Source organism: Neurospora tetraspora, assembly GCF_033439725.1.
Source record: "Neurospora tetraspora strain CBS 560.94 chromosome Unknown B0H65scaffold_5, whole genome shotgun sequence".
Taxonomy (NCBI): Eukaryota; Fungi; Ascomycota; class Sordariomycetes; order Sordariales; family Sordariaceae; genus Neurospora; species Neurospora tetraspora.
Genome location: NW_026944387.1, coordinates 3,259,342 through 3,285,365, shown reverse-complemented (window position 1 = coordinate 3,285,365; position 26,024 = coordinate 3,259,342). Strand labels below are relative to the sequence as shown.

General features: G+C 51.7%; 8 protein-coding genes and 2 non-coding genes across 10 annotated transcripts; 4 read left to right on the top strand and 6 right to left on the bottom strand.

Moving 5' to 3' along the window:
• Nucleotides 1–1,140: 1,140 nt before the first annotated feature.
• Nucleotides 1,141–3,019, bottom strand: B0H65DRAFT_550212 (uncharacterized protein; the record flags this gene model as incomplete). The annotated part of the gene is made up of 2 exons (XM_062829712.1): nt 1,141–1,595; nt 1,720–3,019. The coding sequence occupies 2 exons, from the start codon at nt 3,017–3,019 to the stop codon at nt 1,141–1,143; spliced, it is 1,755 nt and encodes a 584-aa protein (XP_062680821.1).
• A 2,116-nt stretch (nt 3,020–5,135) lies between these two features.
• On the bottom strand, nt 5,136–5,208 carry B0H65DRAFT_t300. The gene has a single exon. It is a non-coding gene; the product is annotated as a tRNA-Lys (tRNA).
• A 2,037-nt stretch (nt 5,209–7,245) lies between these two features.
• B0H65DRAFT_237162 (kinase-like domain-containing protein) lies at nt 7,246–9,437 on the top strand. Its single transcript, XM_062822276.1, has one exon. It carries the CDS (start codon nt 7,381–7,383, stop codon nt 9,016–9,018), a length of 1,638 nt encoding a protein of 545 aa, XP_062680820.1. The 5' UTR covers nt 7,246–7,380; the 3' UTR covers nt 9,019–9,437.
• An 18-nt stretch (nt 9,438–9,455) lies between these two features.
• Nucleotides 9,456–10,555, top strand: B0H65DRAFT_470112 (RmlC-like cupin domain-containing protein). Its single transcript, XM_062827038.1, has 3 exons — nt 9,456–9,830; nt 10,077–10,232; nt 10,341–10,555. Exons 1-3 carry the CDS (start codon nt 9,620–9,622, stop codon nt 10,454–10,456), a joined length of 483 nt encoding a protein of 160 aa, XP_062680819.1. The 5' UTR covers nt 9,456–9,619; the 3' UTR covers nt 10,457–10,555.
• On the bottom strand, nt 10,556–12,156 carry B0H65DRAFT_470111 (uncharacterized protein). Its single transcript, XM_062827037.1, has one exon. It carries the CDS (start codon nt 11,998–12,000, stop codon nt 10,729–10,731), a length of 1,272 nt encoding a protein of 423 aa, XP_062680818.1. The 5' UTR covers nt 12,001–12,156; the 3' UTR covers nt 10,556–10,728.
• Nucleotides 12,157–12,355: 199 nt separating this feature from the next.
• On the top strand, nt 12,356–12,428 carry B0H65DRAFT_t321. Its single transcript has one exon. It is a non-coding gene; the product is annotated as a tRNA-Arg (tRNA).
• Nucleotides 12,429–13,331: 903 nt separating this feature from the next.
• Nucleotides 13,332–14,478, top strand: B0H65DRAFT_510010 (NADP-dependent oxidoreductase domain-containing protein; the record flags this gene model as incomplete). The annotated part of the gene is given in 3 exon segments (XM_062828361.1): nt 13,332–13,580; nt 13,599–14,234; nt 14,302–14,478. 3 exon segments carry the CDS (start codon nt 13,332–13,334, stop codon nt 14,476–14,478), a joined length of 1,062 nt encoding a protein of 353 aa, XP_062680817.1.
• Nucleotides 14,479–14,657: 179 nt separating this feature from the next.
• Nucleotides 14,658–15,173, bottom strand: B0H65DRAFT_550207 (uncharacterized protein; the record flags this gene model as incomplete). Its single annotated transcript, XM_062829711.1, has 1 exon — nt 14,658–15,173. One exon carries the CDS (start codon nt 15,171–15,173, stop codon nt 14,658–14,660), a length of 516 nt encoding a protein of 171 aa, XP_062680816.1.
• A 480-nt stretch (nt 15,174–15,653) lies between these two features.
• On the bottom strand, nt 15,654–17,536 carry B0H65DRAFT_576802 (glycosyl hydrolase family 71-domain-containing protein; the record flags this gene model as incomplete). The annotated part of the gene is made up of 4 exons (XM_062830668.1): nt 15,654–16,044; nt 16,107–17,157; nt 17,232–17,301; nt 17,378–17,536. The coding sequence occupies 4 exons, from the start codon at nt 17,534–17,536 to the stop codon at nt 15,654–15,656; spliced, it is 1,671 nt and encodes a 556-aa protein (XP_062680815.1).
• Nucleotides 17,537–20,230: 2,694 nt separating this feature from the next.
• Nucleotides 20,231–25,380, bottom strand: B0H65DRAFT_510008 (P-loop containing nucleoside triphosphate hydrolase protein; the record flags this gene model as incomplete). The annotated part of the gene is made up of 18 exons (XM_062828360.1): nt 20,231–20,257; nt 20,331–20,886; nt 20,948–20,984; nt 21,040–21,079; nt 21,145–21,338; nt 21,392–21,431; nt 21,514–21,589; nt 21,678–22,207; nt 22,279–22,451; nt 22,546–23,125; nt 23,204–23,458; nt 23,539–23,896; nt 24,104–24,122; nt 24,212–24,368; nt 24,792–24,846; nt 24,910–24,997; nt 25,070–25,175; nt 25,231–25,380. The coding sequence occupies 18 exons, from the start codon at nt 25,378–25,380 to the stop codon at nt 20,231–20,233; spliced, it is 3,441 nt and encodes a 1,146-aa protein (XP_062680814.1).
• Nucleotides 25,381–26,024: the final 644 nt, after the last annotated feature.

The following is a 26,024-nucleotide window of genomic DNA, read 5'->3' as shown; positions in this document are numbered from 1 at the left end:
TGGGGTACATACATCTATCTCCAAACCTTACTTCAGCAGCACATAGCATTCAGCACCGACTGACATTCGTGAACGGCATACGCACATCTGGCATGATCTACACCTGCCTCTACATACCTCTCTCTACCTACCTAGTGATGCATGTTAGTTAGTCTCCAACATCTCTTCTGCGTACTTAGTTACCTACTTGATCAGTCCAAGCCATGTATGTATGCCTAGGTATGCATGTGTAGGTATGCGCAGAAGACATGACGGCAGTACTTCTCTCTCTGCATATGTACGTACGTACCTACTCCAACTGCCGGGACTCACTCGGGAAGGACGGGAAGTGAAAATGGCACGATGTTCCCGGAGCATCCATCAGTCAACAAATACCCACTCCGAGCCCGAGGATGTAGCAACCAGAGCAATAACAGGACATGTGAAGGGACTGGAACTAAGGTTCTGTAAGTCGGGGTTACCCGGCTGTGTGTATCTGTTACGTGAGGGAAAGGGACGGCAGGTGATGAGTTGACGGAATACCGCAATAACTCTCCAAATTGAGATTTTGGAATGCCAGGAATAGGCAGGGTTAAAGGTCTCGGTCTGACCATGTGTTATTGCGGTACCAGCGAGACAGATTTTGTCCGCAATGGGGTTCTGAAGCCAACATAAACATACCACTAATCATGGATGTTGTGGTAATCGGGGAACTAAATCACGAACTTGAAGCAAGATATTAGAGGCGTAGTATCATGATCACAGGCTGCGAAGGAACAAATAGTTTTCAAAATATATGTTATGATATTGCTTGATAATCATCAAAATGCTGATGTTTCAAGAAATAAGTGAGGGTATCCTCGTAAAGTATTAGATCAAGCCAAATATTCCCGCCGGCATTCCCATTCACGCTTATTCATGCGTGTGTTGCTTTGCTCATTTGCCCCTTTTTCGCCCAGAACTCCTCGCAAAAAGCACAATCATGATAGGTTATACAAGAAGAAAGAAAGAAAAAAATATCCAAAATGCTCATCCCAAGCGCCGTCGCAAAATCCCAATGCAGTATTCAAAAATGAAGATGTTGTACAAGGCCATCATGTGATGATAGACATGAAAAAGAAAGGTGTGTAAAAAGGGTAAAGAAGCGAGAAGTTGACCAGTTTAGGCCTTCTTCTCCTCCTCGTCGCACTCGTCGTCTTCGTTGTCGTTGTCTTGTAGCCAGCCGCGGCTCATCTGGACAGCCTGGTTCCACTTCTTGAACCTCTTATCGGCACACTTGCGAGAGATCTTGGGCTCGAAGACCTTCCGGCCGTTCCGGTTGACTTCCTGGAGCTCTGCGGTATCGCTCCAGACACCGGTAGCGAGGCCGGCAGCAATGGCAGCGCCGAGAGCGGTGGTTTCGCACATGGCCGGGCGATCAACGGGAATGCCGCTAATGTCAGCCTGGGTCTGCATGGTCAGGTCCGAGTTGGAGAGACCGCCATCGACAGCGAGAAGCTTGAGCTTGCAGCCCGAGTCCTTCTCCATGGCATCAAGGATGGCCTTGGTCTGGAAGCAGGTAGCCTCGAGAGTGGCACGAGCAATGTGTCCCTTTTGGGTGTGTTGGGTAATTCCGACTATTGACAGGTTAGCTTCTGATCTTGTTGTGGAACGAGGTAGGATGAATGTGACGCTTGGATGATGCTCCAAGGTGGGTCGGGAGAAGCTGTGTGGAAAGAGTGGGTAATGGCGATCACTTACACAAAGTTCCCTTTGCATCATCGATCCAGTAAGGGGCGAACAGGCCGCTGAAGGCGGTGACGAACACAACACCTCCGTTATCGGGCACCGACTCGGCGAGGTCGTTGATTTGCTTGGCGTTCTCAATGAAGTTGAGGTTGTTCTGGAGGAAGGTGACGCCGGCACCGGCGACGGCAATGCTGCCCTCAAGGGCGTAGACGGGCGGGCGGCCCTGGCCAAAGTCGTAGGCGACAGTGGACAGAAGACCGTACTGGGAGATGACGGGCTCGGTGCCGACGTTGTAGAGAAGGAAGCAACCAGTGCCATAAGTGTTCTTGGCTTGGCCGGGGTTGAAGCCGCACTGGCCTACCAGGGCGCTGGATTGATCGCCCAAGCAGCCAGCGATCGGCACACCCGACAGCGCACCACTGGCAATGCGACCGAAGCATTCAGGGTCCGACGAAGGGACGATCTTGGGCAAATGCACCTTAGTTCGGTCAATGCCGAAGAATCCTAGTAGCTTGTCGTCATACTGCAAAGTGCGGATGTTCATGAACATGGTTCTGCTGGCGTTGGTGCTGTCTGTTACGTGGACGGGGCTCTCAGCCTGGGCGCCGCCATTGAGCTTGTAGATGAGCCAAGTGTCGACAGTGCCGAAGGCGAGGCGGCCTTCTTCGTAGGCCTGCTTGACGGCCTCGACGTTCTCAATGAGCCAAAGAAGCTTGACGCTGCTGGGGTAGGTGGAGAGGGGAAGACCGCTAAGGTCCTTGATGGCATCGGCGCCATCCTTGGCCTTGAGGTCGCGGACAATGGACTTGGTGCGAGTATCGGCCCAGACGACGGCGTTATAGAGAGGCTCGCCGGTTTCGTGGTCCCAAACAAGGGTGGTCTCGCGCTGGTTGGTAATGCCGATGGAGCGGATGTCGTTCTTGGAGAAGCCTAGTCGTTGGAACTTACGCATAGCACCCTCAATGCACTCCTCGACCGAGTTGAGCAGGGTCATGGGATCGTGCTCGTGCCATCCTGACTTGGGGTAGAGGTTCTCAAACTCAATCTGGTGGCTGGCAACGGGGTCGCCCTCGCCGTTGAAGATAAGGAAGCGGGAAGAGGTGGTGCCTTGGTCGATGGAGCCGACGAACCAGTGGTTTTTCCTCTCCTCAGACGTCTCGTGGATGCCGCGGGGGAGGTGCTCTAGGTGGGTGACAATGGGGCCCTTGTGGGCCTTTGTTAGGTTGCGGGCGTCCATGCCATCGTTTGTGAGGGTGGGTTCTACGCAAATGACGCCGGCCTCGACGCCGTCGTTGAGGTTGAGCAACTTCATGGTGTCTGAAGTTCTTTTTGTAGGGCCGGGATAAGGCGGGGTAGCAGGTTGTGACTCGTGCGGGGTGTCTGTGTCTGTCTTTGTGGTTGTGTGACTTGTGTGACTTGAGTGACTGAAACTGGGGTGGCTGGTGTTGGTGGTGGTGTGGTATGCCTTCTTGGTATAGAGGAAGGGAGATGGAGATGAAGAAAGAAGCTGAAGAGGCTGATGGTTGTGAATGCTGTTTCGGATGGCTGAAAAGGCCGAATGCGGCCGGCTACTTGTAGTATTGAGACGGGTTGCGGATGAGGCAGGTCTGACGGGCTGGATGCCTATGACACAGGATGATGGTTCTGGAGAGGGTGATCGAGATCTGGCAAGACTGATCGTCGGCTGGAGAAGGACCCTGGATTGACGTCCCCAAGATTGACGGGCCAATGGTCGAGTGCGGAGGAGGAGACGCTGGTGTGGTCGCTCTTGCTCTTGTGATGGACGCTGTGGACGAGCTGCCGCGGCTACGTCATAAAAGGCCTGGCCCTAGCTTGACGTTATCGGTGGTGCTGATAACTCGTGGGAAATGCTGAGAGTGGTGCACGGGCCTCTTGGTCTTCGGATGATTGACTTGAGGGTGTTGTTTACACGGCTGATGGTCGAACAAGACTGTTGATGGTGTACATTGATGACCTGGTGCGACCACCTCATCGTCCACATGGAGGGCGACATGTTTACCTTATTTATTCTCGTCGTTCTGCTTCTGCTGCTGGCTATGCAAGCTATGCTAGTCTCGTTCCCCTGGCTGGGCGCAATCTGGGCTGGACTCTTGTGACCAGCTGCAATCTGCAACGAATTGGACTCTTTCCTGTCCCAGACTTCCGAACCGTCCCAGGCCTGGCTCGTGTTGTGCGTGCGCGTGCAGGGTGAGCTGGTGTGGCAGGGACAATGCGCAATCGATTTTCTCGGCAGTAATCTTGTCAACTTGCCCAGCTGATTTTTTCCGTCTGCTTCTCTGGAGAAAAAAAAATGATCGGCACGTAAATTGTTGCGTTTGCCGGCCAGTGGTGGAACATTTCTGCGGGGATCCACTTGGTGCCCAATCAAAAGAGTCCTTTTTCCCCTTTCCGGTACGCGCTAGAATGTACCTTTTTCCCCTCAGCACCTCCACGCCTCGCTAACGTCGCATCCTGCAGTGCAACCGCGCTGTGCTGGGAGAATGTACCTGCTGCATGGAACATGTCCAGGAGGTCGCGAATGCGGATGGGCGGTCGCAGGGGGAGAATTGCCCCGAAAATGCGGAGTCGATGTCACTTTTTTCCCTTTTACAACCACCAACGCGGACAAGATTTGCGCCGACAAGGAGCCTCGAACATTGAACACAAAGTCCAGAACGCTCTTTTGTTCCGGCCTCCATTGCGATGCGCCGGCACCACCGCGATGCACTAGCCAGGAGCCTCGACCATGCACCTCCAAGCACCTCCCAGCACATCGAAAATGCTGCAGAACTGATAACGTTATTTTAGGCTCATCAAACCTGAATGACCCGGTGACCTGTCCTGTCTTTCATCGTCTCCGCCCCTGCTTCTGACAATGCGACCCCCCGCCAACAACTTTGACGGAGAACTGGAGTCTGGCAAGTCCCGTCCAGGGGCAACGACCGGATTTCCCAATGCGATGATTCCCCAATGCGATTCAGAGGAGACCGAGGGGAGACCTGGGGACGGGAACGGCATCGACGGGAACAGGAAAGCGTATCAAGATTCGAGAAGCCGCCCCTACACTGTGCTGACTTGTTGCTGTTGTTTGTTGGTGTTGTCACTTGTCGTTGCTATGATGCCCCTTGCCTCTCAATGCCTCGGCGGTTACGACAGTCGGCCGATGATCGCTTGAATAAGGGCCTCTCGTTGGCTTATCGCACCTCAGCTATGAGATAAGAAATGTGGACTGCCAAGATGCTCAACCACCACCTTGATGAAGGCGAAAACAAGCCACACATTGTGTGGCCATACAGAAGGCTGACGGTCAAAAACGTCCATGATTGCCCGGTCACGGTGTTCTTTTTTGACGTCAAAAACTACGGCTGACGTTAGAAAACTGGAGCAAAACGCCAAAAAGAAGACTGTTCACTCGCCGTCGGGAATTGAGCCCGACGTGGGGGTCGAACCCACAACCTTGAGATTAAGAGTCTCACGCTCTACCGATTGAGCTAGCCGGGCGAGTTCAAAGCGCAGTGCTGCTCCTGTTGGGAGTGCGGGCGCCCAACTTTCGGTCAAGAATGCAAAAGGTCCATGTGTGAGAGTCCATGATTCATTGTACTATCGCCAGTTGGCCGGACTTCCTAATTGGGAAGTGCCGAAAGGGGCATCGTCGATTCAAGAGACTACGCGACCAGCTGGCGACCTCGGCCCAACACTTTGGTTTAGAATAACGAAAGGATCGCATTTGTCGTATTTGTCGATCCGTTTAAATGACGAAATTTTGTTTTGGTCACGGGAATTGACGGATTTGACAGAATTCGGTGAGCATTCGAGAAGACAGCGTGTTCGGTGCCTGCAGCTCGGGAAGAGGGGAATGAAAAGAAACCGAGACATTGACCAAGAAATTCCGTCCGCATCGCAGGAGTGAGACTGCAGTCATGGTCATGGTCAGGCTCCGACTGCGGGATGCTAGCAGATGCCCACCTTCCGTTCCTTCCCCATGCTTCCCACTCTTTCATGCACGCACATCACCAACGATATGGAGAAGATGGGAAATTTGTCCAAAAGTTCCAAGCAGTAACAGTTGCACCGAATTAGGTACCCCGATGCAAGTTGTAAATAGTTCAGAGTGCCCAACAGGAAAGCACGAGCAAAACCTTGGTGTTGAGATTCCACTTCCATGGACAAGCAGCGCAGAAACGCCAAGATACAGAGTGCGACGCTTTGCTGGTCTTGTGATGTCAATTGATCTTCATGAGCCAAGACGGCTTCAGGCTAGTCTGGAGTATTGACGTTGACCCCGCCCGCTTCGTGCTTTGCTCCCGCGCATGTTGTTCAGGTCCGCCGGGCCTTGCCCCTTGTCTTGCTGCCCTACGGAAGTACCACCGTTGAAAGGAAGACTGTCCGGTCGCGGAAGACGAAGCTCAACAATCTAGTGTACGGGAGAGATACGTACCTCGTCCATGTCGGCCCTCGCCTCGCCAAAGTCGCCCTTTTGGGGTTTCCCCTTGGGGCTCCCGCAATTCCCGTCAATCCCGTTCCCGCCGGATTGTCCCAGAAGGCCCTCCCGTCTTCGTCCCGTCGACAAAATAGCGAAGACATGGAGGCTTCATGCCCAGGCCCCCACTGAAGCCACGGCCCCAGTGATGCGCCCTGTCAAACAGCGCCGTGGGTGCGCTTGGGCGTGGGTGATGGGGAGCATGATGCATCCCGCAATCCCGCAATCCCGCGCGCGGGGTACTCCCGTCGCCGGCTTCTTGGTTTTGACCATCCAAGATATCCCGTTATGATTGATGTTTGTGGACGCTGCGCATCGCTTGTGAAAAAAATGCGCTACAGGGGAAGATGGACAGGCGCCACCGGGGTGAAGCTTGATATCTCGAAGCACTGAACAAGTGACGGTCAATATCAACACCACCACTTCCCACACACATGAGGGCTCACTTCTCTGACAATTTTTGTCGGCCCCCAGAGTTGGATTGACCCGTCGCTCTGTTGCGCCGCAGAAAGGACCAATGTTCCGCTGTCTTTTGCACAGCCTACACGACTACCTTCATGCTGGGCCAAGAACGCTGCGATGAGGCGCTCCGACCTGGCATCGAAGTAGAAAAAAGTCTTGGGATTGGCGAATGGCGCCAGGAATCTTCGAGGCCTGGCCTGTCGTCTTGTTTCTTTGGGCCTTTGGGGTTCTCCTCACCGCGGGCCAGTCGCTGCATTCACCGTACACATTTGGGCTTGAAACCGGATACCTGCTAACCAAAGGAGCGATCCTATCACAGCCCCGTTTCGAGACATGGCTTCCACCGCCTGCTCATTCGGTGTCTGTTCTGGGCGCCTTGCTGGGGCATTCCCCGCTTCAACAATCGACCAGCGAAACAAGGAACTTTCGCGACATAATTCCATTTCTTAGGCGACCTTAGAAAACACGAGAAACTGTGGATGTTTGGAGCCAGTGCCAGCCTGTCACCACTATCGCGATCTAGCCTCATCTCGGTCCAAAGGTACCTGGAGCCTCTGCTGGCTGGGTTGCTTGGCCCTTGCATCACCCCCAAGCCCGCAACCCACCCTCCAACCCACCCCCCTTTTTGTCTTCCCGTCAATCGCTTCCCGCCGCTTACGGGAGGGTACCTTTATCTTTCTACCCCCAAGCATTGAGCAGCCCGGCCTAGCACGTGGGAAGCCGGGACCCAAATGTCCACCGATTCGGCCGGGAGCCAAGCCTCCCAGGCCATGCTCCACATGTTGGACTACATATCCACGCACGACCATGATCATTTCGAATGGGATGACCATGGCAGGGAAGAGTCCGAGGCCTGGCTCCGTCCGGTCCAGGACGCTGGGCTCAGTCCCCGGAAGCACAAGGTCTTTAACCACGCCAACAAAGAGTATCTCAAGCCTCCTCAACCTTTCGTCCAGATAAGTCCCGAGTTGGGCGATTCCGGCTCGACCATCGTCTACAAGGTCAGCCCTCCGGACGGTCAAGCCTACAGACGACCCCTGGCCCTCAAAGTTATTGTTTGCAAGGAAAACACACGCCCGCCTGGCCCTGACAGCAATGTGCGCAAGCTGGCCTTGCAAGAGGTGCAGAACATGGTGGCGGTGCGCCATCCTCACATCGTCGTCTACGTAGCTTCGTTTGAGGACTATTGCATCTCCAACCGCCAGGTTCGCCAGCGCCGTGTTGCCGGCACCGGTGCTCGCGCCGTCTTCAGGAGGGTCGATCAACAGATCAAGCGTCACATACTTGGTATCGCCATGTACCCTCCGGCCCAATGCAATCTACGAACTTTTATGCTCGATATTGCGTCCGCTGCTGCCCACTCACCACGAACTGCTGAAGAGGAGAACTGGATGGTACAATATCTCCATTCGTATTTCGGTTGCTTGGCCCAAGCTGTCAGCTATCTGCACAAGTCAACAGTGCAGATACGGCACAAGGACATCAAACCCGAGAACGTTGTCATAGACGATTTTGGCTTTCCTCTGCTCACTGACTTTGGCCTTTCCAAGCACTTTGAAACAGGCCAGCACTCTCAAGGACCTACCGCCAAGACGCTCAAGTATGCCGACCCAGAAGCAATGCAGGAGACGCAGCGCGATGAGAGGTCTGATGTCTTCTCGCTGGGTTGTGTCTTCCTGGAGATGGTGACCGTACTACTCGGGAAGCCTCCATCCTATGCAGAGGAGCAGCTTGAGCGTATGGCAGGCAACGCCAACCAAGTTGGCGAGTCCAAGTACACCGATGCGTTAGACAACTTACAGGAATATATCAATCATCTCGAACAGATGGCAGAAGACCAACTTGATGCGCTTCCATCTCCATCGTCGGACAAACCTACACCATCAACAAATTACCCGCCGTCCATGCCAAAATCACAATCCTTCAAAGAGAGGGAGAAAGCTCGGCAAAGGGAGAAAGAGGCATCCCTAAGCGGCGTCATCAAGGTCCTCAGACACATCAGAAGAATGATGGATCACGACTACCACATGCGTCCCTACGCCAGGGACCTCTACCCCTTGTTCCGGCATCTCTACGATATCTACGAAAGCCCCGGTCGCTGCGAAAACTGCGAGGAACAGATGCTGACAGGCAGGTCGCGTCCGCCAACACGGGCGCCGACCATGGTGGGGGTGGCCGCCAATGGCAGACAGCTACCGCTACAGCGGACAAGGTCGAACAGCCCAACTTTGACCAAGAGTCCTACGGCTGGTTCGTTTACCGTCAGGAGAGTGAGGGCAAATTCGTTGTATGTGGCCAAGCAGGCGTCACATTCGCCAACCGATGTGGTGGATATGGCCTACCCGCCGCATAATGGTTATAAGGTGTGATGGGCAATGGGCTGGCTGGCGTGGGGGATGGGATGGGCGGCCGACGGCTATGGCGAGACAGGCCGAATGCGGTTATTATTAGCGACGGATGCATGAAGAACCATGGAAATGGGGATATGAAGAAATGACTTGGTGATGAAAGTATAAACATTTAGAAAAACTGATGGGCAGTGGGCCTGCCAAAGCGAGGCGTTAAGGAAAGGAGTTCTTTGGATCATTCAGGGTGAGAGCTGGCAGCTAAAGGCACGATAACATTGATAGTAGTCGATTTGCGTAAACTGATTGCGTCCAGCGACTCATCTGGTCTACATTAATAGACACCGTGAACAGACGGGGTCTTTTGATATCCTCAGACAATTTGTGGCTGCATGCTAGACACGTGCCGTGAGATAAAGCGTAGAGGCGGGCGGGAATTGGAGACTAGACTAAGTGATGGAGTCGCTTACCCACGCTTACTAACATATGATATATCCATATACTCCCGCTCTTGCCACATTCTCCTTCAACCTTCAATCCGATTGACTACTTTATCCTCAATTCACATTTACACAAAACTCTTATCATCCCCAAAAGAAACAGACAAACAAAGAGAACAGACAAAATGCCAGTCCGCGGCCCCGTCCCCGTCAACCTGGCCACCCGACAGGCCGCCGAGGTGCTCAAGGTCGGACCCATGACCATCCGCGTCTACGAGGACGGATCCCGCACCGGCGACCGCGTCGGCGCCATTCTGCTGGAGCTCCCGGCGGGGGTTTCGGGCCCGCCCATGCATTGGCATCGGTTCCATGATGAGCTGTTTTTTGTTGTTAAGGGTGGGTGATTAATTTGAACTCTTTGCCTCGTTTTACCCCAATGGTGTAGGAACGGGGAAGGGTTGGAAGGGGGGCATTGAGCGAGTAGTTGGAAAGGAAAGTATTGTTGAGATGAAATGAGATGGGATGGGACAGGAAGAGATGGAAGGAAGATCATGAGGGTATAAACGACTCATTCGAACAAACTAACTTGTCTGGTAAACCTAGAATCTCTAACACCGTCTGACTAACTTCTTCTTCCAAAAGGGACATGCCGCTTCGTAACACCCGACGCCGAAGTCGACGCCTCGGCCGGAGACCTCATGACGGTTCCGCCGGGAGCCATCCACACGTTCAAGAATGCGTCAGAGACGGAAGCCTGCGAGGTGTATATGACTGCCACGCCGGGCCACTACGTTGATTGTAGGCCTTTTTTTCTGACTTTCAATCCCTTGTCTCTATCTACTCTTGGTTTGGTGGTTTCTGTTCAAGTGTTCTTGGCCGCTAACGAAGACTCTTCTTGGATAACAGACTTTCGAATGCTGTCCAAGGCTGGAAAGGAGGGTAAGATGCTTAGCAAGGAGGAGATAGAGCACCTTATGGCGCTGTTTGGGACGTTTCCGCCGGATGTTGAGTCGGAACCTTGAAAAGGATCTTTTACAGTTTAAAGAGGTCGGTCTCGGAAGGAAAACCGTTGCAGTTTAAATTTAGTGTTCAGGCTTAAATAAGACAATGTGTTAAGCCAGGCTCCTGACGATGCGAAAGCCATCAAAACACCAAAACTCCCCTGGCTCAGGTAAGCAAGCAGGCTTAAAGCATGCGAGAAGGCAAACATCCCCATGTACCAATCAGGATATTATATGTACACATTTAGCCGCTCTTACATATTCACCATTCACTCACTCGCTCACTCACTTCTCTAGAACCCACGTCCGCGGCTGCTGCCATCGCCCCTCCTCTCCCTCTCCAACATGGCATCAAACTCCCTTTGCGCCTGCTCCTTGGCCAGAGCCCTCTCCTGGTCGGTCTCCGAGTAGGAATACGAGAGTCCCTCGCCGCGGCCTGCGGCAGCCGCACGGCGCTCCGCCCACGAAGGGGACTGGGAAGGCTTGACGTAGGTGGCAGGTGTGGTTGCAGTCGTGCTTCCAGGTGCTTGCGCGGGGCCCCCCTTTGCTTGCTGTCGAAGTCTATCCCATGCGGAGCCGGAGGTCTGGCTGACGGGCGAGCTGATGGTACCCGTTCCTCTGGCGGTTGGCGCTACGGGGGAGGCGTCATCGTAGAGGTAATCGTCGTCGTCATGGTTATAAGTGGATTGTTGTGTCTGCTGCTGCTGCTGCTGTTGCACCTGGTGTTGTTGTTTCTGCTCCTGTTGGTGCTGCTGAATTCGCTGGTAGTATGGTGTTTGCGCCTGCTGTGGTAGTTGTTGTTGATCTTCCTGGTGGCCATCGTCCGGCGCGTGCTCAACTGAATAAGCGTCCCTCAGTTCGGGCCTCTCGTGAGGAATGCCCTTCGCCTTCATCGCTTGTCCCGCCTCGACCATCTTCTGTTTGAATGCCTTGTTCCGCATCAATGTCGCTGAGAAGACGGTCTCGGCATACGCATCCGCGATCCAGCCACCGAAAATTCTCCAGGTGACATACCAGGCGGCAATGCGGGCGCCTTGCCAGGCCAAAGTAGCCCGGGGTCCGGTGGCGAGGGTGAATCTCTTACTCGGGAAGATTTCGGGGTTGAAGGATGCCGGTTTTGGCTTCCAGAAAGGGAAGTTGTACTTGTTGTATCCAACAGCCCAGCAGACACCCGCGCCGAGGGCTATGGCGGGTCGGGCGTACGCATTGGTGACAGAGCGCTTGGCGGCGGCGTAGGCGACAAGGTCGATATCCTCCCGGTCCAGCTGCTGGTGGCCCAATAGGAAGGACGTGGCCATGAGCCTCTGGCCCACGTCCACCTTGTACTGGCCTTGGGTGACGTTGAACAAAGGGGCCCAGAAGGGCAGCTGCGGAAGCGTGTCCCACTTGACGGGCATCTGGTCGACGAGCTTGGTGATGATCTCGTTTCTTTCTCTGATGCTCCTGGCTCGGCGGTACTCTTCCCACCAGCTCTTGTCCCAGTAGGGCACTGCATGGCCGCCCTCGAGCTGATGGGGCTCAACCTGGGCCTGCGACGCCCAGTCGCCGCTGTTGTCTCGGGACATGGGTGTTGCAGTTGCGATCGATCGAGGATGGAATTCGTGTTTTGTTGATTAAGGTGTCGTGCTTTGCGATGTTTGTAGCTTTCGTAAGTCGTGGAAAAGTGGTTGAATGTGTTCGCAATGTCGAATATGGTCGACGGGTTCCCAAGGCTGGTGGGGAGACGATGATGTCAACTCGAAAGGAGGGACGGAGCTTGGGCCTTTTGGATGGCAGAAAGGGGCTTGGCATTGGGGAAAGCTTGCCGAGCTTGCCTTTCATCCCTCCAAGGCGGTGTGTGGTTGCTTCCATCTAATTCAAGGATGTAATTGGTTGTCTCTATGTAAGGCTTCAAACGTACAATCTACTGTAAAATTGCCTGCCCGGCTGGCGCAATCGGTAGCGCGCAAGACTTCTAATCTTGAGGCTGTGGGTTCGATTCCCACGTCGGGCTTAGCTTTTATTTGCCCATTATTTTGATCTTTTTTTACTCTGCACTGTCAGGTTTCTTCCTTGGTTCGATTTGGTTTTCCCTTTTTGGTCGTCCGGAGCCTCTCCTTCCTTGATCTTTAACATGATTCCGACCTCGATCACAAATCAGCTAGCCTCTAGCTCATCATGCTCAGCCGGACTTTAGGAACGCGGTCGTCTTCACTGCTCTGAGCCTTTGACAACACCGCCGTAGTACCTCCGACCGTCACACTCTGGTACGATCATGGAGTTAACATGGAACTTGCGAGGAAATTTGTATCGCCAAACCGGCATCACGACTCCATTCTCGCCTTGGGTGCGGGGTAGGTGCTGCTTCCATCCAACCCAGAATACCGTATAATCTCGGGAAATCCGGATTTGGAGATTGGAGAAAATTCCCTTATTTGGCCAGACATATATATGCCTAGCAACAGAGTGCCGTGTGCGGCATACACCTGCATTTATGCCCGCCCAGTTAGTAAAAACCTCTATAATATTGCCTACTACTATCTTGCGTGCGTCTTAATGTATAGGCTCGGACTTGCACACTGCAGTACTGGGCGCTGTATGTGGCCATAAAAGGGAATTTTCTCCAATCTCCAAATCCGGATTTCCCGAGATTATACGGTAGGTAGTGACGCTGTCCCCCATGGTGGATGTAACCTGCCTTGCACTTTCTCCGGTGGTCTTGACTACTTGGGGCTCGTGTAAGTCCCATCTGTAGTCAATGATGCCTTCTTTATAATGCCACCATGATCTCCAGCTTCATCTTCATCCTCATCCCATTCCTTGACACCACCTCACTTTACTGTTCCACCCATCGCCTCCGAGTGTCCCTTGACGTCTAACAGCCTACAACACACACCCACAAGTCACAACTCACAAGATGCCTGAACTTCCAGCCAGCCTCAAGGAGTCTGTCGAGAACTCCAAATGTGAATACCGCCGGCTGGGCAAGAGCGGTCTCCGCGTTTCTGTGCCCATCTTTGGCTGCATGAGCTTCGGTGATCGGCGGACGCTGGACTGGGCCATCGAGGAGGATGAGGCACTCCCCCTACTCAAAGCCGCCTATGACCGTGGCCTGAACACATGGGATACGGCCAATGTATACTCCAATGGCGCATCCGAGATCATTGTCAGAAAGGCCCTCTAGAAATACGACATTCCGCGCGAAAAGGTGGTCATCCTGACCAAGTGTTGGGGTGCTGTCGGAGAGACTCCCGATCTCCGTTCCGTCTTCTTCCCTTCCCAGATTGCCGCCTCCAAGGACTACGTGAACCAACACGGCCTGTCGCGGGCCGCCATTTTCAACGCCGTGGAGGCCTCTCTCCGGCGCCTGGGGACACCCTACATCGACTTGCTGCAGATCCATCGCTTCGATCCAAACACTCCCATCGAAGAGACCATGAAAGCTTTGTACGACCTTGTGCAGTCCGGTAGGGTGCGTTACATTGGTGCAAGCAGCATGTGGGCCACCCAATTTGCCCAGATGCAGTTCTGCGCCGAGAAGAACGGCTGGACCAAGTTTATCAGCATGCAGAATCAATACAACTTGCTCTACCGTGAGGAGGAGCGCGAGATGATCCGATTCTGCAACGACACTGGTGTTGGCTTGATCCCATGGGCTCCTTTGTGCCGTGGCCACTTGGCCCGCAGGCCCGACCAGTTTGGCAGCACCAAGAGGAGTCAAGGAGAGAAGGAGGCCCAGTCTGGATCGCATGGCACTGTTGAGCCCGATCTAATAATTATCAACCGCGTGGTTGAGATTGCGGATAAGCATGAGTGGCCGGTAAGTTTTACAGACAAGAGAACCCATCGACATCCCTATCTGAAGAGGTTGCTAATCGTACTTATAGATCTCCCACGTAGCCTTGGCCTGGATTGCTAAGCGCGTCACCAGTCCAATCATTGGTTTTAGCAGCGTTGAACGTCTGGAAGAAGCAATTTCCGCTAGAGGCAAGGTTTTGACGGAGGAGGAAGAGAAGTATTTGGAGGAGCTGTATAAGCCCAAGGCTATCCACGGACACTCTTAGTCTGAATCTCAACCCAGACTACTCATCTCGGCATGAGGAAGGGACGTATAAGAATCATCAAAATACTCTTCAAAGCCATGGCTATATCAGTAGCGCCGTACAGAAGTAATCGTGTTCGTGATCCTTGTTATAGCACAGCATATGATGATTGTAAGCCAGCCATTCTCATATGAAACATCCTATCGGCCAACAAATGTCCAGGCCAACTCGTCTACTTTCAGGTTCTCGTCACTGACTTCGATATGCACTCGTCTAGGCTCTTTCCCGGGGACCAAATCCAACCCGTTGTCGCTGAGCTTCATACCCTGTCTCTCCGCAAACACAAAGCCCTTGACCGGCTTCTGTGCTGAGATCTCTACCATAGAACCGCCAACATCTCTGACCTCAACACCACGATCAGTGAAGTCAAGGTACTTGATCGGTTCAGGCCAAGATATGTCGTACGAGACCTGCTTGTTACACACGAACAAGACAGCGTGAATGACAAATGGCTCGAGCTCATCGCTCCCCAAGGACCCCTCAACAACAAAGGGGTCCGGGATCTTGCCGTGTCGCATGAGCTCCAAATGGACTTCGCTTGGGATCTTTTCGACTGGAAGCCATGGATGTTCGTCTTGGTGATGCTTGACATACTGTCTCAGGTGCCAGCCTGAGTCAAGCATACGCGTTTCCACGTGTGAGCTTTGTTGGGCCATGGTCTCGATAAAATGGCAATATATTGACCGATGGTGGACGTCTCTTTGAGATACCGGAATAGGCTCTTCAACTTGGGTGTTGACATATGTGAGAAACTTGGTATCGACTATAAGGACATCACGAACAAGTAGGTAACTGGCTGAACAAATGGACAACGAAAGGAAGAGCTGGAAAATAATAAATGCAGGGCGCCCTTTCTATAGCTCGAGGTACCTCTATGTACAACTATTCTCCCAAGCGAGCGTGTTGTGCAAAAAGTTAGTTACAGGAAAATATTCAACTTGAATCTTGACGAAGAAAAACAAAAAGGAAAGGATGTCCGCTACTTCGAACAAATTGCAACAGCAAACTTTTCCTCTAGCCGCAGTTCGGCGAGCAGGCATCTGAAGGGCAATAATCTCTGGCGCAAGTAAAGGCGCAAAGTCCCTTGTAACCGTCATCGAGACCTGGAGCTGGGCAGCCTGGGGGCTTCGTCGGTGTCACACTCCATCCCGGCGTACCGAACGAAGTACACTTGCAGGGTCCAGGTGGGCAGTAGCCCTGAGAGCACGAAAAGTCGCAAAGACCGGAAGGTTTGGCGACTCCCCGTCAGCAACCGTGCCGCCGTTGCAGTTGGTTGGGGTAGAGGCAGGAGGTGCTGTGGTGACGGTTTGAGTCGGGATCGTGCTTGAAGTAGGCGGATTGTTCGTAGGCTGGGGATCATTTGATGGGGGCGCAGTACCGATCAAGGTAGGAGTCGGCTGACAAGTGCTCACATGGAGTCCAACAGTCAGAGAAGTCAGACCTTGCGAATCCAGTGACCCAAATGTCTTGAAAGGCAGCTGGCCGACAAATGCGTTGAAGTTGTAGATACCACAAGGGCATGTGTTGCTGATATCTCTCGGGGAGGTGCCGCTTAGCACACAGACTGTCCGTTACGGACGAGCTCGAACCTTTGCTTCCCAACGCCCATCGGAATCTTCTGTGCAAAAGCACCTGCGGGGACTTGGTAGGTGACAGCGGAATTACCGCCAGACGTCACCTTGATCTGCCCGGCGGTCTTCAAGAGAGAGACGACAAACACGGCATCCTCCATGGTCTCGTATCCATTTGGTCTTCCCTTGAAGTAGTTCCCGCTGCTGTTGTTGGCATCCTGCAGGGTAGTATCGGTGGCATCGCAGTTCAAGGATTTGAGGGTCGGTCGGTACCAGTAAATGATTTGATCTTCGCTGATGTAGGCATCAGGCTTGCTGGCACCTGCCTTGTAGGCTGCAATGAACGGCTTTGCTAGGTCCATCCATCCTTCGTGCGGCATGTCATTGACCCACTTGGAGTTTCCATCGTCGGTATGCTTCGAGTCAAGGGGGCCAATGTAGTGGGACTCCCCGTAGTCATTCCAGGTGATGATCTCGACGTAGCGGGGAGCCAACGTCAGAATCTCATTCCACCGGTTATACCAGAGAAGATCTCCTGGGAACACCCAGTTCTTGCTGTAGCTAACCTCGGGGCCAAAGTGGGTAGAGAACCACGGGGAGATTGGGGCCATATATGGCTTGGAACCCAACCACGCTTTGTAGGCGTTGTCCCCGTCAGCCACGGAAAAACTCTGTCCAGGTTGGGGGGCTTTGTTGGCCCCGTTGTTTGGCCATGCCATCCAGTTGAATGCCGAGTCGAGGGCCCCGTTGTTTGGAGTCTGGGAAGGGTTGAAGTTGGGCGCCCAGAAGACGTCAACTCCCGCTGCTGCCCTCATTTGGGCTACATCAAGGCCATCCCCAATGAAGCTCGAGGCAAAGACTCTTCCGTTGATTTTCAGCTGTGCGGGAAGGGAGGCATACTGAGTAATCTTGTGTCCTACGTCGGCAGCTTGGGTGCTCGGATGCCACCAGTTGAAATCAAACGAGATGAAAACTTTCATGCCATTGCGAGCCGCTGACTCGTAGGCGAATCCCAGCTGGGTGTCGATGTAGTCATCAACTCCAATGTTGAGCGCAAATGCATCGATGCCTATCATGGAACCATCAGTCTCTGGCACCCCAGCAGCATAAAGTATGGCATATACGAAAGGGATGAGAGCTTACCTATGGCCTTGGCCTTTTGCATATCATAATCGAAGTCAGCCGAGGATCCCCGGTTGCCCACAATACCAATCTGTTGGAACACTCGTTAGCTCGTTGCCATGTTCAAGTACATGGAAGAAGAAGACACTCTAGCTAGTGATTCTTACCATGAAATGCGCAAATACTAGCTTGTCAGTGGCTGATTGCCTCCGATTGAGGGAATCCGTAATAGGTGCGGGAGCAGCTTGTGCTCCGAGCATGTGGCCAGCCCAGAGGCAGATGGCAAAAATCCCGAAAAGGAAACTGGAGAACGTTTTGACCGCCATGGCTATGTCTTGGGAACCTGGACAGTGATGGCTGCTTACGTTCCGGTAAACTTGAGTGTCTTGCCGTAGAACGTTGGAGAAAGGAGCTCCCGTAGATAGAACAAGGGCGAGTGAAGACAATGGCTTCTGGAAATGGTGGTAGATATAGCTCTACCTGATGGTGAAGCTTGTGGAGCAATGAAAGGAATGTTGAACAAAGGACTTGTCAGTGGCCTTGAGAACTGGGTCTTTATACTCAGGTTTTCCTCAAGCTTCCGTACCATGTTTGAGTTGAAGCTCGTCCGGAACCTGATAACATCCAAGTCTCCAAGCTGACTGAATGGCGTTCTGTCTATCACAACCTCGGAGTGATTGCTTACTGATGTTCTGAATCCCTGTCCTCTCTGTTTGGACTCGCGATGTGTGCCCACGGAGGATGTTCTGCAAGTGTTCTGCAAGTGGCTGCAACTCGAGGTCACCTATTGACCGAGGTGCAGTTTAATATTGGCCGTGGGTCCTCGGATGCCTAGAGGTGAGTGCGGACGATTCGGGATCTTTGCCAATCTGGAGGATATTATACAGGGGCAAGATGTGTTGCAGCTGTGCCTCACCCTCATGTGCGATTCAACTTCGGCATGGCCCCCTATATCTCAGGAGCCGCCGCTTCTAAACAACAAGTGGCACATGGGGAGCTTCGGAATCCTCGCTACAATTCATCTCCAGTAGTCGGAGATATGGGTTTGTAAAGGGACCATCTGGGTTGTTTGTTTTAGTGGGCAAGGTGCCGCCTCCGAACCTGGTTCTGCCCAAGAACATCACAATCCGTCTACAACCACGTTCAAAGAAGAGTAACCCTCCGCACACCCACCCCAAAACCTAGACGCACCCAAATTTTGACAACCTCCCAGCATTTCTCAAAGACCGGCCACTTGAACAGCCAAAAAAAGACTTATTGTAAGGCTCATAGACTATTCTTAATCTTTCCAACCCTTTCCCGAATACCTTAAGCTAATTATTAGTCATATTTTGAGTACTTTGCAAATGTCGTGCACTGCGAATGCAAACGCCTACTTAGCAAAATTCTAACGGCCAAGATACATCTCGAATTCACATTACAACATCAATTAGCTATAGATCAATACGCTTACCAAGTTTCAAAACAGTAGCAAAGAGTTTCGTAAAGATATTGAAAAGTGTTTGGGAAATTTGGGAAAATTTTGGGTGCGTGTAGGTTTTGGGGTGGGTGTGCGGAGGGTTACTCTCAAAGAAGCTTGCTCAGCTCACTAAGAAAAACTCGGAGAGAAAGGGAATTTGGAAAAGTTGACTCACTACGAACGCTTCCATGCTTGTCCTCTGCCTACAAAGCATGGCTGGGTTTTTGGGGTAAGGACCTATCGAGTGAGCAACTCAACCTCGATCGAATAAGACCATGCGTCCCTGAGCATTATTCTTTGCTTGTTTTCCAAAACACCCCTTTCATGAATTGCCGGCCCACCGGCTCTCTTTGGAGAGTAGCTCAAAGAACGGTTGATCTGGATGAAAGGGATTTGTTGTGCAACGAGTGCAAGATATGTTAGTAACGGTGTCCAGCTCAGAAATTGTACAAACAACTGTACGCGCCTTACACTTTTCATTTCAACCGCACCCTTGGAACATTGGATAATCTTTGTTCAATGGTAGTCACAAAGACAGGCGGATCAAAGAGGCTGCAGGAACCGTCTGGGGCGGGCCGTTACACCAAGCAAAAGAAAGCCCCCAACTCACAAAGGCATTCGCAAACAAGGTACCCTAGGAGTATTTTCAGCAAGAACAACCACTGAGAGCATAGCCGTCCTCAATGTCGTGCAGTGCACGGGAATACCCAGCAGATTTGAATGGAAGTTGCCCCTGCCAACCCATTCCCCTGGCAGCTATGCGTAAGATACATGCAACTGGCTCGTAGTCAGCCGCATACAATGCTACCCCTTCCATGCACGACATCAATAGTCGGTTCGGTCTACCTAGAACTGTACATAGGTATGAGGCTATCATTAACTCACACACTGATGAAGACTTCTTTGCAGGTCTCGAGCCGACTAGATCTGGGCAGACGGGGTTCGGTTTTTGGGTATCTGCCACGTTATATCTGATGTCCTACGTACCTTCCATTTCATGTTATACATTCTTCTCCTCACTGCACCACGCCATTAACCAATATTTAATCTACCTTACTCAGCCCCATGTGGTTCCGGCGCTTGCTCGCAATACCATTTTACCCAAAGTTGCATTCTGGCACCTCCTCTATATACGCCGCCAGTTGGCAGTACCTAAAACTTTCTTCCTTCACAAAATAACTTTCCCAGTTTCACAAAACTGTTGCTAACAAATTCAGGACTTTCATATTGAGGCTTAATCTAGGCTTCAACCTCCTCATGTCTAAAAGCGACTGAGATGGCCTGCAGCTTGACATACAGATCGGGAGTGTTGCCGGCACCGAATTAACTCGTGCCATTTGGGCAGCCTGCTCGTCGAAAAAAACGTAGTACAGAAACTAAAAATGCACGTAGTAACGACCAATTCGCCTTTCTCCGAAGGTTTGACCGACCGAAACACCCTCGGCAGGGCGATTACTGTTGCAGTCTGAATGTGTTGGTCAAATCAATGCGCCACAAACACTATATCGCTTCAGGCACACTTCAACACCTTACCATGCCCGCAACACCCTCTCGGCTAACTCTACCTGTCCAGAGCTTGAGCTTGACACTGTATGATATCAGCATCACATATCCCACAAGAGTCGCATGGCTGTCAAGAGCAGGGATGGAAGGACACTTACCATCTGGTAATAGATTCCACGCATCTTCAACAGTGTCGCATGGTTTCCTTTTTCCAACACGCGGCCATCTCCAAGAACAAAAATGATATCAGCGTTCTGGATAGTGGCAAGACGGTGAGCCACCATGATCATTGTTCTGTTCTTCCTGGTCCTTTCGAAAACAGCCTGTACCGCCCTTTCGGTATCGCCATCCAGATTTGATGTGGCTTCGTCCAAGAGAAGCAAGCGAGGATTCCGTATCAAGGCCCTTGCAATGGCAAAGCGTTGTTTCTGCCCACCAGACAATGTCACTCCCCTGGATCCGATCTCGGTATTGTATCCGTCTGGGAGAGATATGATAAACTCGTGGATCTCGGCGTCACGACAGGCCTGTTGAATCTGCTCTTCTGTGGTAGTATCAGGGTCTACTCCCAGGAGTATGTTCTCTCTAATTGTCCCATCGAAAAGATTCGGTTCTTGTGAGACAAGAGATATATCTCTGCGGTAGTCTTCAAGGCAGACGGCCGAGATGTCGGTCCCATTGTACAGGATCTGGCCTGAATCTGCGGAATAAAACCTGAACGTTTGTCAGCCGTCTGGATACTGTGCGCTGATTGTGCTCCTCACTAGCCACTGACCTTTCGAGAAGTGAGACCACTGTTGTTTTTCCGCAACCTGGGTTGATGTCAGTTGTCGGCCTATAACTACCCGTTCTCATCTTTCCACGTACCAGAAGGCCCGACTATGGCAGCAAACTGGTTTTTCTCAACCTATTCCAGTTGGTGTCAGCCATATTCCATTAACTCAACTGTAGAGGTAAAGTAGAAAGACTAACCGTTATGTCAAGGCCATTAAGCACCGGTACATCCCGTGTTGGATACCTGAACCGTACATTGCGGAACTCGACTTTAACACCGCTGTCATTGTCGCCCATGCTACCTCGGTCAAGTGGAGTGCGCGTTTCGGTTTCCTGGCCCTTGGCCCTCATCTCAAGGATCCTATCTGCCGCAACACTCGCTTTTGCAATATCTGGCGATGCGTTCAGTATATGTCAAATATCCTAACTCGTACTGCTAACTTACTGGGTCCGTAGCTCAACCATTGGCCTGCTCCCAATCCACCCTGTGCCGCAGTCATTATCAGAATACTGGCCGAATATGAGAGACTCCATTGGAACAGTGGGGTAAACGCAATGTAAGCATACCTGAAGGACAGCAATGTAAACGATCATGTACTGAAATGGCCAGTATTCGCCCTTGAGCATCAGAGATCCACCATACCTGTGAGGCATCAGGTCCCAAATTAGCTTTGTTGATATTCGTGGAACCGTCGTCAGCGATCGGCCTTGGTACTTGTGGATATACCTACCAGAGAACAAAAGCCATGCACAAAAGAGCGATGCTGTCGGCCACGGCAAATATCAAGGTAACCCAACTGGACTTTCCAAACGAATGCTTGACATGTTCTCGAAGGAGCGTTTCATATCGCTCTATGATGATATCTTCTAGAGTCAGAGCCGAAACCGTCCTAAAAGCAGTGATGGACTCAGTTGCGAACTTGGCACTCTCTGCAAAAACCTCATTGTTCATTTTCTCAAACCGCGCTTCGTATCGAATGCGAAGAAAAGAAGCTGCCACGATGAGCGGCATCGAGGAGCATAGCGTGACGATGGTCAGTTTCCATCCAAAGTAGAAGGATATAATCAGGCAGCCAACGACGTTAAGAATGGAAATGAGCACGAAAGCCATGTTGGTGCCCAGTATTTCTTGAAGTTGGCTTGGATCAGTCGCCAGACGAGCTGTAAGTGCACCAACCGAGTGATCGTCAGCGTCAAAGAAGCCAATAGGCTGGGATATGATGTTGTCAAAGTACTCGCAACGATATCGGTGTGTGATGTGCTTGTTCCTCTCGTTAGCGCGATTCCGTCCTCATTTGATATCAAGAAAGGAAGTAGGTTCAAGAAGCGTACAAATGCAATTGTCGAAGACGACCATCCTAATGCAAAGTAAGAGATCGCGACCAAGATAGCAAGCATAACAAACATCAGACTCCAGAAGCTGGCGAGGCCTGGGAGCCATGGACCCCAAGATTGGAACAGTATGAGCTCTGTTGCAAAGAGGTAGGCGGAAATCGGCTGACTTGCTGTGCGGCCCGAACAAGATTGTCAGCTACTCTCTCATGACTTCTTTACGACCGGGGGTGGACGGAAATGTCAAGTCCAAATACGGATACGTACCTCCGCCGCCGATTGCACTCACAATCAAGACAATATACCACTTCCAGTGCTTTTTCTGCTCGCAAAGGAGGAGCATGTAGTTTCTCAGGCCGCCTGTCGTTTTGAGCTCCTCATCAACACTGGCGCTTGTTGTTATCATCGTACTCCCTGAATCAGCTGTGGGTGTGTCATATTCCGTAACCTCCAGCTTGCCACCAAGGTCGCACGGTAGCTCATTAAGGTCGGTTGAATCCATCACAAGCTTCTGAGCAGTAGCAAGTGTCCAATAGGCGCCTCCCTCCTCGGCCAAAAGGTCCGAGTGCGTGCCTTGCTGAACAGCCTGACCTTTCCGTAGAACTATGATGTTGTCAGCCTTCTTGACGGTACCGAGCCGGTGTGCAATCACTATAGTCGTGCGATCTTTCGACAGCTTTTCCAAGGCTGCCTGTACCACCTTTTCCCCGCGAACATCAATAGAAGAAGTCGCCTCGTCCAGAATAAGAATTTTCGGACGCTTTACAATGCTTCGAGCGATGGCTATTCGTTGACGTTGGCCGCCACTCAGCTTGATGCCCGCATCGCCGACAATGGTCGAGTAACCCTGAATCCAGCTGTCAGCAATCAACACACACACACCAGGAGTTATGATCTCTGGATGACTCCAAGCTTGGAACGTTACCTCGGGTAACCGGCTGATGAACTCGTCGGCAAAGGCCTCCTTGCAAGCCTGTTTTACAAGCTCTTTCTTGGTCTCCAGATCGGCATTTTCCCATTCAGTGCCTATAAGACCAAACTCAACATTCCGATAGATGCTACTGTTGAACAGAAACGGTTCTTGCTGCACGAGGCCGATTTGAGTCCGCCACCACTTAAGGTCGATCTCTCTCAGGGGCCGACCCCCAACTTCGACAAGGCCGTTACGCCACAACAGACTCTTCGTTTTCGCTCGCTTGTTAGCAAAGTATTTCGGTTTCCATTCTCAAGTTGAGAGCAATCAATTCGGATGTCACCCACCATATCATTGCTCTCGAGAGACTCGATTTCATACCATCGCAGCAGAAGCCCAACAATAGTTGTTTTTCCAGACCCGGATGCTCCAACAATTGCGGTGGTTTTCCCCACAGGGAATCGGATACTGAGTTTATTCAGGATCACAAGGTCTGGTCTGGTAGGATATGCGAAGTTAACGTCTTGAAGTACAAGATCTTCGGATGCAGAGACGTCTGGTTCCTTAAGACCTGTTTTGTCCGGTCTTGCTGCGTCAATGATGGTATAGAAAACGGTGGCCGCGCCAGCTGCCCGAGCAGCTGCGGATAAGGGCGAGGTGATTCCACCTATAGAGGTGGTCATGAGCATGATAGACATCAGGACGCTTGACACAAGATCAATCAGTCATCCAGTCCGATATTTGGCAGTGAAAAGGAAGTATCGCAGGTACGCACACAATCAAGGTCTCTGCGCTATTAAAGCGAAGCTCGTAGTACATTTTGAGTGAGTACCAGAATGATAGGGCGAAAGTCCTGGAAAGTGTAAGCATTGACTCTTATTGTCATGACAACAGGGACGGCATGTAACTCACGCGTATATTGAAAACTGTACTGTTGGAGAGACGTCAGATGATTCGGGAAGGGCCGCTCGACGGTACATGTGTGGAGGGCCAGTCGCAAAAGAAAATGAAAACACTTACCTGGCGCTTGCTGCAGTGCGATGATGGGAGACATCTTCAAACCCCGATGGCGAGATTCGTCCACCCATTTGACATACCTTTTAGCCATCTTCCCCTGGGCACCACAGGCTGCAATCATTCTCATAGAGCTTAATATCTCGTTTGCGACTGTAGATGCCTGGATATCGGCATATTGTACGTCATTCAAGTGCTTGACGAGAAAAGGGGTAGTTGCAGCATAGACCACCATGATCAACACAAGACCACTGCTCGTGACTAAGGTCAAGCTCCAACTGTATGTGATGGCAATCACAAATGCAGCTGTTACGGTGGATATGGATTGGAGAAAGGCTGAAAGTTTCTCGGAGATGCCCGTTTGAAGTACACTAGCTGTTATAGTGATGATGGCGGCTGTTTGGCCGGGGGGAAGGACGTCTAGCGTAGAGACTGGCTGCCCGAACAAACACTTCAAGTATTCCAGTCGGATAGCAGCTGAAATTCTCAAGCTCGACATGCGAAAGCCTACCTAAACAATCGACATAACCTGTAAACAATGCATGTGATGCGCGAGAGAACGGAGAACAAACGGTGAGGGACTTACGTAGGCCACATAATCAAGTACAAGCCTAATGAAGAAAAGGCCAACAAGGTATAGACTGCGAAGAATTAGTGAGCATCATGTTGACTCGCTGCTGCCAGAGAGTTGGAACGAGACTTACGCGCAGGTACTTATGGTCTTTTTGAAGAGCTCATATGTTGTTGAAGCATCGGCACGGTAATATCCCGTGAATGATCCCACCATTTTGCCTATCTATGAGTTAATTCGCAGGTATCACAACTTGCTTATGGACAGTGAAATGAAAATTGAGTGATACATACCAAAGATCATGTTCATGACGGGCATAGTAATGCCAGCACCTATAGAGGTCACAACAGCTGCACTGATGAGTACTCTGTCGAGCCATGTCGAAAAGGAGAATATGCGCTGCCTGAAGTATGAGAGATTGGGTCTTCGAGCAGCTGCGTATCAAGATACTCACAACAAAGTCTTTCACAGCTGTTTTGTATTCGGGCTTCAGCAGAAGAGGGTTCTTTCCCGCTTTGCTCGCTGGAGATGGTGGATTCGGGGGCGAAACTGGCGACTCGGGGATGGGATGCTCGCCGCCAGACGCAAACTTTTCCTCGGTCATCTCTTTAACTCTCAAATTACTGAGGTCTTATTGGGATTTATGCAGTCTGTGTAGGCGCTCTCGTAGCAGTGGCTAACAAAAGAAAAAGGGTGTATTGACGCGGATATCTCCTCACTCAATACATGCGCGCAGAGATCTTCAAAAAATGGAGAGAGAGTTGAATGTGAGGCAAAGAGCGAGGGGATAGAGCCTCTCTCAAGCCGCATCTACCGTTGATCGCGATCGCAATCCAACTATCGTGCAACGAAATGTGCAAAGAAATGTGCTCAAGGGGAGATTGCAACGAGGAAGGATGGGTCGCAGGAAACCCTCAACAGGTGCGGTGAACAACATACATCGAACATAGCGTGGGGAAAGCAAAACGCCAGTGTCCGTGCTTCAACAACCTGCTGCGACGTTAATATGGAATCTCGCATGACAATATATGGGTAATATATCGTGTGCCTGGTACTCGAATACCGTAGAAACTCGGTTAGTTGGCAAAAAGCTAATTCCTGAAAAACCTGGATATCAGACAGGGTGCTGGCAGATCTGTAACGCTCAAGTCCGAGCCTGTACTTTGAAACGCAGGCAAGATAGTGTTGGGCAGTGTTGTACCGCAAAGACTCGGGCTACCGTAGAAACCCGCGAAAGTCGCCAAAAGC

Coding starts and splice junctions, on each gene's coding strand:
- B0H65DRAFT_470112 (XM_062827038.1), top strand. CDS start 9,620: ATGCCAGTCCGCGGCCCCGTCCCCGTCAACCTGGCCACCCGACAGGCC. Junction 9,831..10,076: donor GCTGTTTTTTGTTGTTAAGG/GTGGGTGATTAA, acceptor TTCTTCCAAAAG/GGACATGCCGCTTCGTAACA. Junction 10,233..10,340: donor GCCGGGCCACTACGTTGATT/GTAGGCCTTTTT, acceptor CTTGGATAACAG/ACTTTCGAATGCTGTCCAAG.
- B0H65DRAFT_237162 (XM_062822276.1), top strand. CDS start 7,381: ATGTCCACCGATTCGGCCGGGAGCCAAGCCTCCCAGGCCATGCTCCAC.
- B0H65DRAFT_470111 (XM_062827037.1), bottom strand. CDS start 12,000: ATGTCCCGAGACAACAGCGGCGACTGGGCGTCGCAGGCCCAGGTTGAG.